Genomic DNA, 11,274 nt, shown 5'->3' on the forward strand with positions numbered 1-11,274 from the left:
AGCAGCTGGGCCCTGGGTTGGCCTCAGACAGTGTGTTCAGATCCGTTCTGGTCTCCTCCCACAAAGACAGCTCCCTCCTCAGGTGTTGGGATTAAAGGCGTCCCTGTTCCAAGCTCTTGATTAAGAGCTTGTTTTCGCTGGGTCGGTGGTGGCGCATGCCTTTAATCCCAGCACTCGGCAGGGAGAGCCAGGTGGATCCCTGTGAGTTGGAGGCCAGACTGGGCTACCAAGTGAGTTCCAGGAAAGGCGGAAAGCTACACAGAGAAACCCTGTCTCAAAAACCCAGAAAAAAAAAAAAAAAAAGCTTGTTTTCACTAACTCTTCTCTGATTTCCTGTCTTAACATTTTTTAAACTATATATATTTTTTAATTTTAATTTTTATTTTGCAGTACAATTCAGTTCTACATATCAGCCACGGATTCCCTTGTTCTCCCCGCTCTGGTCCCCCTCCCCTTCCTCCCAGCCCACCCCCCATTCCCACCTCCTCCAGGGCAAAGCCTCCCCCGGGGACTGAGATCAACCTGGTAGGCTCAGTCCAGGTAGGTCCAGTCCCCTCCCCTGTCTTAACTTTTAAATTCTTTTAATTATCCCTCTGGTAAATAAAGAGGCTTTTCTTTCTTTCTTTTTTTTTTCCACAATAAACTTTATTATAAAAACAGACTGGTGTGGGGACAGAGGAAAAGACAAATAGGTCTGGGTTAGGTGGCTCAGGTGAAGTAGTGCGGTTTCTTCACCTCGATACCATATTCTCTGAGGGCAGGGGTCAAGTCCTCCATGGTAAGGGTGTACTTGTGGTCCTTCCTCTTGCTCGGGGAGCTGCCAGAGGCTGCGGCCTTCATTTTGCAGTGCTGTAGGGCATCGTTGGCAATATCTGAGATGAACTTCTGGGCAGCTAGTGAGATGAGCCGAATTATGCGTGGGTCTGAAGCTTCAAAGCCAGCACGGTTCAGGTAATAACCAGTCACTGCATCCGGGATCGTAGGAGTGTAATCCTCCAGCTGCATCAAGAAGTCCGCCAGAGGCGTGCTGGACACTACGGGCTTCACTTCTTGGTTGGCCTTGCTCGGCAGCACATAAACCCCCTTAGACATTGCCCCTTCAGGGGGAGCCCGGCCGCCCGCTGCCACCGAGACCGGCCCAGGTCGCCTCTCCGCAGGCTCCCTGGCTCGCAATGCCATGGGGCCGGTAGCCCTAGTGGCGGCTCCAGCCCCGGGTCCCCCTGCCGTCCCCGCAGGGCTGGCCTTGCTCTCCAAGGCAGTGTTGGTGGGCAGCACGGCAGAAGCCAATACCGGGCGCGCCCGACCCGCGACCGAGGCAGCACATGCTGCTGCCGCCTCGGGGTCCTTACCGGAGCCGCTGCAGCTGTTGGTGCTGGTGGGAGAGGCGGTGAACCAGGCTTTTGACATCTTCGACAAACCTTCCCAAGATCAGATCCTCTGTCTAAAATCCCTTTGAGGCAGGGCGGTGGGGCAACACTCCTTTAATCCCAGCAGTCGGGAGGCAGAGGCAGGAGGATCTCTGAGTTTGAGGCTAGCCAGGTAAGACTGGCTAGCCTGGATGAGATGGGGCGTCCTGATGAGGGTGAATGACTTGTCTGATCTGGACACTCGTTACAGGTCTTCCAGTCCCAGAAGGGGTAAGACAGTCACTTCAGGTTCCAATGCTCACAGCGTCTTGCCTAGCCATTCTGATCCTTATATCCACTTCCCCCTGGCTTTCCCTTTGGAGCCCCACCTCTTAGACCCAAGCTGCCACCTGATTGGATGAGGAAGTTCTCACTCATTTAATCGGAGCCCCACCTCTTTGACCCAAGCTGCCACCTGATTGGATGAGGAAGGTCTCACCCATTTAATTGGAGCCCCACCTCTTAGACACAAGCTGCCACCTGATTGGATGAGGAAGTTCTCACCCATTTAATCGGAGCCCCACCTCTTAGACCCAAGCTGCCACCTGATTGGATGAGGAAGTTCTCACCCATTTAATCTAACTATTTGGGATTTTGCAGCAGTAATTTGAGTGAATCAGACCTTACTTTGGTAATGGATGAAATCTGCAATGATGGTCAAGGTCCCAGGTTCATCCACAATACTCCTCAAACTCTGAGCTCTGGGATTCATCGTCTCATTTATATTATTACTTTGGTAGATTTTTTTCCAGTTAATGTCTCACACTATACCTTAGGCCCATCTGGAACTCTTACTGTACTCTGAGCCCACCTGTATGGGTCTCAGTAATCCTCCTGTCTCAGTAGACCATATGTAATAAGGTATGTCGAGATTGATTAGATTTCCATGCAGAATAGAGAATGAATTGAGACCACTTTGAAGACAACGTCCCAAATGCAGAGTCACTGTACAAACACAAAGGCTTGCTTCTCTGTGGTGATATTGTGTTCCCCCAAATATTGTGCACCCTAATAAACTTATCTGGGGTCAGAGAACAGAACTGCCACTAGATAGACATAGAGGCCAGAAAATGGTGACATACACACCTTTAATCCTAGCATTTCTAAGGCAGAGATCCACCCGGATCTCTGTGAGTTCAAGGCCACACTGGAAACAGCCAGGAATGGTGACTCGCGCCTTTAATCCCAGGAAGTGATGGCAGAAAGCAGAAAGGTATATAAGGTTTGAGGACCAGGAACTAGAAGCTTTGGGCCTGGTTAAGCTTTTAGGCTTTTGAGCAGCATTCAGCTGAGATTCATTCTGGATAAGGACTCAGAGGCTTCCAGTCTGAGGAAACAGGATTAGCTGAGGAATTGGCGAGATTCCTGCTACACTCCTCCCTCCCTCCCTCCCTCCCTCCATCAGTTCCTTCCTTCCTATCTAGAGTAGGATATACCCAGGACCTGTCTGGACAACAGCAACAAAAAGCCTCAGAGGAGCAGCCAAGGTGAGGTCTGTGGATGGCCCCCAAACAGCTTGACCACACAGCCACCATGACAGGCTTAGAGGCCCAGACACAGCTTCTGGCAGGCAACCTCTGAACCCAGAAAAGCCATAAGCTGACCCCACCCAGTGGGGGGCCTGCATCTAAGAGGAAATGCCTGACATTCCAAACATTTCCTATACCCCTAGACAAATGGCACCCAATCAGGACCATGAACCCTGGAAATCCCCTCACCCCACACTGCCTTGGCTCTGGGTTCTCTGCTCTCCCTGATGAATTGGACAGACACTCTAAGCTGCAAGCTTGAAATAATAAAGGCTCTTTGGTTTTCATATGGGATTCTCCATGGTGGTCTTTTGGGGGTCCCTGCAATCTGGGCATAACAAGGTCCAGTGTCCTGAAGCTGGGGTGGGGGAGACTGGGGAGCACTGCTCAACCTCCCGTGGATCTCATAGCTCTATGAAACTGGTCTACCTCTTCAGACAGTGACCACAGGGAGATGCCACTCAATATTCCCTCAGGCAGTCAAGCAGCCCGAGGTGTCCCATAGATATTTCTTCTTCTTTTTTTTTTTTTTAAGATTTATTTATTTATTATGCATACAGTGTTCTGTCTGCACATATCCCTGCAGGCCAGAAGAGGGCACCAGATCTCATTACAGATGGTTGTGAGCCACCATGTGGTTGCTGGGAATTGAACTCAGGACCTTTGGAAGAGCAAGCAGTGCTCTTAACCTCTGAGCCATCTCTCCAGGTCCTAGATATTTCTTCTTGATTTCTCAGATGAACATATTTAAGATCTGGTATTGAGCCATCTTGAGTTGTATACCAGATAGGCCAAAGCAGGAGGATTGCAAGATAATGGCCTGCTGTGGATATCATTCTGTATAAATAAAACACTGATTGGCCAGTGGCCAGGCAGGAAGTATAGGTGGGACAAGGAGAGAGGAGAATTCTGGGAAGTGGAAGGCTGAGTGGGAGTCACTGCCAGCTGCCACCATGACAAGCAGCATGTGAAGATGCCGGTAAGCCATGAGCCACGTGGCAAGGTATAGATTTATAGAAATGGATTAACTTAAGCTGTAAGAACAGTTAGCAAGAAGCCTGTCACAACCATACAGTTTGTAAGCAATATAAGTTTCTGTGTTTACTTGATTGAGTCTGAGCGGCTGTGGGACTGGCGGGTGACAGAGATTTGTCCTGACTGTGGGCCAGGCAGGAAAATTCTAGCTACAATGGCCTAGCCTTGTGTGTTATGCCCAGGGCTCTAGTTCTAATTTTGCCCTTATCCCATTCAAGATTATCAGAAAAACTGAATAGACAAATAGTATTCTGAATCTTAATTTACTTAAACTAAATCACCTCAGCCAGCAAGATGGCTCCTGATAAAGGTGCCTGCCCTACCTGAGTTAAATTTTTAGAACCAATACAGTTAGTGGAAAAAGAGAGTCAGCTCACACAAGTTGTCTCCTTGCCTACACATACAAATTAAATATGTAGTAAACCGGTTGACTATCTTATGTCAGGCAAAAGTCTTCCACTAGTCTTAATGGCCTCTAGAGACACTCCTGTACGAACACCAAAACTGGTCAATTCTAGTAGCTCAGGCCTTTAATCCCATCACAGGTGGGACAGAAACAGCTGGATTTCCGTGAGTTTGAGGCCAGCCTGGTCTTCTTAGTTATTTCAGACCAGCTGGGGGTGAAGCAAATATCTAAGTGGATTCCTCTTGAAGACCCCTGACTTTGAAGATGGACTCAGTGTCTCCTTTGCCCTTCCTGGCTCTAATATGATCAGCTTCAAGGCTTTGGTACACTCCTCAGGAACAGATTTCAACCAGCGTAATGACCCACCAACAAATGTGAGACAATCTCTGAGCTTGAGCCTGAATCAAGCATTTCTTTACTTCTTTGGGGCTGAGGAGCCAACCCAGGGCTTTGAATATACTGAGTCTGTTCATCATCACTCAGCTGTGTGCAAAGCCACTTTTCTCAAGCCACCTTGTACAGTACCATGCCAGCTGATATCAAGTGGGCAGTATAGATCAGTGAGCCTTCCCCTAGATTCAGGCCACATCATTCAGTAGACACTTGCCTAAGATGCTCAAACAAGACTCCATCTGACATAGGTTTTGTTTTGTTTGTTTTTTTAGACAGGCTCTCACTATGTGGACCAAGCTGGTCTAGAACTCACAGAGATCTACTTGGCCCTGCCTTCCAGGGATTAAAGGCCTGCCCCACCACACCAGGCCTAAGAATGGGTTTTGTTTTGCACTAAAGTATTCAAACTTACGCTTTTATTTCTGTTCAACTGAACATCTCATAGCCCACTATTAAGTTATAGTCACTCAGTAACCCGAGCAACAAGAAGTATGGTCTCCATATGTCTTAAGATGAATGAGCTGACTCTGGTAGCAGAGGGTGGCAGGATGTGCCTGAAGATCTGGAGGCAGGAGTTGGGGTTGGTGGGAGACAGCTCAATGGGGGAAGGTCTTGCTGTCAAGCCTGAGTTCAATCCCTAGGACCCACATGCTGAAAGGAGGAACCAGCCCCTGCAAGTGCCATGTGCACGTTATGGCAGACACAGAGTCCCTGCCCACCTCCCCCAAAATGAATTCAATAATCTTGTTTCAAAAGATGAATGGGAAGAATGTAGAAGCAGAAGCAGCTCTCACACACATTTGGAGAACAATTCAGGAAGCTGGGTTGAGAAAAGGCTTGGGGCCGGGCGGTGGTGGCGCACGCCTTTAATCCCAGCACTCGGGAGGCAGAGGCAGGTGGATCTCTGTGAGTTCAAGGCCAGCCTGGACTACCTAGGACAGCAAGGACTGTTACACAGAGAAACCCTGTCTCGAAAAATTAAAAAAAAAAAAAAAAAAAAAAAAGAGAAAAGGCTTGGATCCTTGACAGGACACTTGGCACTGGGAGGGAGCTAGAGAAGCAGAGGGTGGCCTCTGATGAACCTTGGTTTCATTTCAGGCCATTTAACTTTGTGCATGGAGGACCTTAAGACTGAGGTGGAATCTTGGGCAATGTTCTGGCTTCCTCTGTCACACTCTTTGTATTGTTGTTGGGAATAAGATAGTAACAAATTCAACATACCAGTGACTCTGTCTTCCACATATAGAAGCTGTGGCCCACACATAACAACACTCATACAGATAGGCACACAGAATAAACAAATATAACCAAAAATAAATAAAGAGGACAAGGCATGGTGACTCATACATTTTCTTTTTTTCTTTTTTCTTTTCTTTTTTTCTATTATCAGCTTGATACAGGACAAATTCTTTTTTTTTTTTTTTTTTTAGATTTATTTATTTATTATGTATACAGTGCTCTGTCTGCATGTATCCCTGCAGGCCAGAAGAGGGCACCAGATCTCATTACAGATGGTTGTGATGGTTGTGAGCCACCATGTGGTTGCTGGGAATTGAACTCAGGACCTTTGGAAGAGCAAGCAGTGCTCTTAACCTCTGAGCCATCTCTCCAGCCCGATACAGGACAAATTCTTATCCTAATAGTGAAATGTTTCAGTGAAGCTTGCCCAGTGATTGAGTAAACCAAAACTTATTTTAAGCCAGAGTCATCCTAGGGTCCCCCTGCTATGTAGCCTCCCTGGTTCTGTGGGTTGCAGTCTGATTGTTCTTTGCTTTATATCTAGTATTCCCTTATGAGTGAGTACATACCATGTTTGTCCTTCTGGATTTGGGTTACCTCACTCAGGATGATATTTTCTAGTTCCATCCATTTGCCTGCAAATTTCATGCTGTCATTGTTTTTCTCTGCTGAGTAGTACTCCATTGTGTATATGTACCACATTTTCTTAATCCATTCTTCAGTTGACGGGCATCTAGGTTGTTTCTAGGTTCTGGCTATTATGAATAATGCTGCTATGAACATAGTTGAACATGTATCTTTGTGGTATGACTGAGCATTCCTTAGGTATATGCCCAAGAGTGGTATGGCTGGGTCTTGAGGTAGATCGATTCTCAATTTTCTGAGAAACCACCATACTGATTTCCACAGTGGTTGTACAAGTTTGCATTCCCACCAACAGTGGAGGAGTGTTCCCCTTGCTCCGCATCCTCTCCAACATAGACTATCATTAGTGTTTTTGATCATAGCCATTCTGACAGGTATAAGGTGGTATCTCAGAGTCGTTTTGATTTGCATTTCTCTGATGACTAAGGACGTTGAGCATTTCCTTAAATGTCTTTCAGCCATTTGAGATTCTTCTTTTACGAATTCTCTGTTTAGCTCTTTAGCCCATTTTCAGTAGCAAAATTGTACTTTTGAGGTAGCAATGAAATAATTTTATGGTTGGGGTCACCACATCATGAGGAACTAACTGTATTAAAGGGTTGCAGCATTAGGAAGGTTGAGAACTACTGGTCTAGAGAATCCTTGTCAAAGCACCTTTAGATCTTTGCTTATTTGTTTAGACATTAAAATTTTTTTAATTTGCTGGGCAGTGGTGGCATATGATTTCCTGGCACCAGACTGACAGATGGTTGTGAGCAGCCATCACAGCTGGTTTTATGTGGTTCTGGGAAATGAACCCAAAGCTTTGTCTAGGTAGGCAAGCACTCTATAAACTGAGCTATATCTCCATCTTGCCCTTCTGCTTTCTCTCTGTTTCTGTCTGTCTGTCTGTCTGTCTGTCTGTCTGTCTCTCTCTCTCTCTCTCTCTCTCTCTCTCTCTCTCTCTCTCTCTCTCTCTTCAGTGCTGCATGCTAAATCCAAAGCCTTCCTTGAGCATGGTCGACAAGTAATATACCTCTGAATCATGCCCCCAGCCTGCCTTTCTTTTTTAACAAATGAGATCTCTCTCTCTCTCTCCTTTCTGGTTTTTTTTTTTTTTTTTTTTTTGAGACAAGGTTTCTCTGTGTAGCCCTGACTGTTCTGTTCTGTAGATCAGGCTGGCCTTGAACTCAGAGATCCACTTGCCTCTGCCTCCTAAGTACCGGACTAAAGGCATGAACCACCAACGCCTGGCTGACATCTCACTTTGTTGCCCAAGCTAACTTCTTTTTTTTTTTTTTAAAGATTTATTTATTTATTATGTACACAGAGGAGGGAGCCATATCTCATTACAGATGGTTGTGAACCATCATGTGGGTGCTGGGAATTGAACTCAGGACCTCTGGAAGAACAGTCGGTGCTCTTAACCTCTGAGCCATCTCTCCAGCCCCCAAGCTAACTTCTAACTCGTGGACCCAATCAGCCAGACCATAGGCTCACACCACTGATATCACACTGGACCACAGGCTCACACCACTGACATCACACTGAACCACGGGCTCACACCACTGACATCACACTGGACCACAGGCTCACACCACTGTCACCACACTGGACCACAGGCTCATGACACTGTCACCACACTGGACCACAGGCTCATGCCACTGTCACCACACTGGACCACGGGCTCACACCACTGATGTTATACCTTTCACATTTTTTTTCCTTTGCAGATCTGTGGAGCAAACCCAGGGCCTGTTCATGCTATGCAATCACTGTGCTACTAAGCTAAACACAACCATTTCTCTGTCTTTCTTTCTTTCTTTCTTTTTTTTTTTTGAATCAGCAAGAGTGTTTATTATTCCAGCATGCTGGGGCCTGCCATCCCACACAAAGGCAAGATGGTGAAGACCTCTTTCTTTCTTTTTCTTTCTTTCTTTCTTTCTTTCTTTCTTTCTTTCTTTCTTTCTTTCTTTCTTTCTTTTTGACAGTCTTACTATACAGGCCTGGCTGACCTGGAACTAACTCACTATGTAGACCAGGCGAGTCTGGAAGGCATGTTGAGTCATCAATGCCCAGCCATGCTGTTTCTTCATAATTGAAAAGGCCCACTTTTATATTGTTTTTAGAGTTAAATGACAGTCCTGCTGAACGTTGGGGGAAGACCATCATCTCTGTGTTTGACACATTCACAAGTCAACTCTTCAACCCAAAGCCAATATCCTGAGTACAGATAAAATTCTAACCCAAGTCTTTCCCTCTTGCTTGTGACCCAGAAGGAGAGGGTACTCAGGACAGCACCATTTTTCTCAGTCAAGGTGAGCATATAAGACTTTTCAGGGGCCACTGTCCATTGTCTGGGGGTCACCAGGATGTTCTTCAGAGACCAGCAGGCCCTGGCTTTGTCTGCTGAGAATCCCTCTGTCTATTGTTCCATGGTGTGGGAACAGAGAGGTAAAGCTGTGATCTCACAGCAAGTTCTGTGACCACACAGGCAGAAGGCAGGAGGAGTTCCCTGTCCCATCCAAGCCCTCTCCTAAGCTCCCAAGGAGACAAAGCTTTGCCCAGACTGGAACCAGCTCTGTCCCTCCCCTAAGGTGCTAAGGTGACTTCCCAAAGCTCTGTCATACTTGCTGGTGACACTGGGCCCCAGGGACAACTGAAGAGTGGAATGAAAGAAGGGGTCTTTGTGTGTCTGTCTGTCCTGAAGTCCACAAGCCTCTGAGGTGGTTTGATTGAGAATGGCCCCCATAGGCTGTTATGTTTGAATGCTTAGTCATCAGGAAGTGGCACTACTTGGAAGATATTGGGAGGTGTGGCCTTGTTAGAGTAGGTGTGGTCTTGTTGGAGGAAGTGTGTCACTGGGGGGTGGGCTTTGGGGTTTCAAAGGCCAAAGCCAGTCCCAGTGTGTCTCTCTCTTCCTGCTGCCTATTGATCCGGATGTAGAACTCTCAGCTACTTCTCCAGCACCATGTCTGCCTGCATGCTGCCATGCTCCCTGATGTGACAATAATGGACTAACCCTCTGAAACTGTAAACAAGCCCCCCAGTTAAATGCTTTCCTTTATAAGAGTTGCTGTGGTCACGGCATCTCTTCACAGCAATAAAACCCCGATTAAGACAGTCACTCAGGATTGGGGATTTAGCTCAGTGGTAGAGCACTTGCCTAGCAAGTGCAAGGCCCTGGGTTCGGTCCTCAGCTCCGGAAAAAAAAAAAAAGTAGAAGACAGTCACTCAGAGCCAGAGACCGCCCACAAGTACTGTGTACCATATTATCTCCCAGCAGTGTGTTTGCTGGGTTTTGTAAGGGAGAAGATTGAACAGACAATGTAGAGAGTGTCTGCGAGACAGGTGGTACAGGGGGAGAGTCAAAACAAAATGCACCATTACACTTTGTTTTCCTTCTTCTTTTTTTTTTAAAGATTTATTTATTATGTACCATGTCCTGCCTGCATGTCTGCCTTCACACCAGAAGAGGGCACCAGATGTCACTACAGATGGTTGTGAGCCACCATGTGGTTGCTGGGAATTGAACTCAGGACCTCTGGAAGAACAGTTACTGCTCTTAACCTCTGAGCCATCTCTCTAGCCCCTTGTTTTTGTTTTTCAAGACAGGGTTTCTATGTGTAGCTCTGACTGCCCTGGAACTCATTCTGTAGACCAGGTTGTCCTTGAACTCACAGAGATCCTGTCTCTGTCTCTCAAGTGCTGGGATTAAAGGGTGGGCCATGGCTGGCAGGTCACTCATCTTATTTTTGCAAATGTTTTCCTATTTTCCTCTCCGTTTCTGTAGTGAATGTTACAAAGCCATGTGAGCTCCTGAGTGGCAGTGTACAACACAGGCTACAAGTTCTCCATGAAGTCAGGGCCCCATGGGTAGCTTTCTAGCCAAGCCCACTTCAAGTGCAGAACTCTCAGGGGTCTCCCAGCATTCCACTAGGCAGGGCCAGTCAGCTCCTGTCTGCACCAAATCCCCTTGGACCCTCAGCATCAACCGCCTGGGCTCCCCAGTCACAACTGCTGCTTTCACCCATCTGTCCATCTGCAGACTGCACCTGGCTGTCTACTGTCCACTGGCAGATGGTAATTTTCCAGGTTGGACATGTGGAGTTTGACCTTCCTATGATGAGGGTACAGGTAGAGTTGACCTGATCTGGGATCTGGGAGGCAGGAATAAAGAAGACTTTCATGAGGTATCTCAGCCCCCAGCTCCTGTTAGGGATGTCCACAGGTACCCACTCTCACAGGGCAGGGGCAGAGAGGAGCCTGAGACAGACTCCACGCATACAGACCAGCCTGGCAAACACAAGCACCGTGGCATGCTCTTGCCCTCACTTTGTCTTGGGGGAAGAAAAGGTCAGAATATTCCAGAAGCAACTTTAGACAAGCAGAACCATCTGTTCAGTTTAAATCCTCACTAAGAATAATCCTGTGGATGGAAACAGCCCAAATTGCAAGGTCCCCGCCACGGTGCTAGGGATTATTAGTTCTGTAACTCCATTTCCCATGTACCACCTGTTACCCTGTCCTACTTACCAGGAATGAAAATGTGCCACCAAAAAAAAAAAAATAATACAGTTTCCAAGTGACCAAAGCAGGATGGACCCTCACAGCCTTGCAGTACTTCCCCCATTGGGATCCT

The 11,274-nt window shown here is 47.1% G+C and overlaps 1 protein-coding gene across 1 annotated transcript; it reads right to left on the reverse strand.

The window, feature by feature from the left end:
* Positions 1-667: 667 nt before the first annotated feature.
* LOC131920883 (transcription initiation factor TFIID subunit 10-like) lies at positions 668-1,407 on the reverse strand. The gene has a single exon (XM_059275346.1). The coding sequence runs from the start codon at positions 1,405-1,407 to the stop codon at positions 709-711; it is 699 nt and encodes a 232-aa protein (XP_059131329.1). The 3' UTR covers positions 668-708.
* Positions 1,408-11,274: the final 9,867 nt, after the last annotated feature.

The sequence above is a fragment of the Peromyscus eremicus genome, chromosome 10 (assembly GCF_949786415.1).
Source record: "Peromyscus eremicus chromosome 10, PerEre_H2_v1, whole genome shotgun sequence".
Classification (NCBI taxonomy): domain Eukaryota; kingdom Metazoa; phylum Chordata; class Mammalia; order Rodentia; family Cricetidae; genus Peromyscus; species Peromyscus eremicus.

Excerpts from the sequence above, each read along its gene's own strand:
- LOC131920883 (XM_059275346.1), bottom strand. The coding sequence starts at position 1,407 with ATGTCAAAAGCCTGGTTCACCGCCTCTCCCACCAGCACCAACAGCTGC.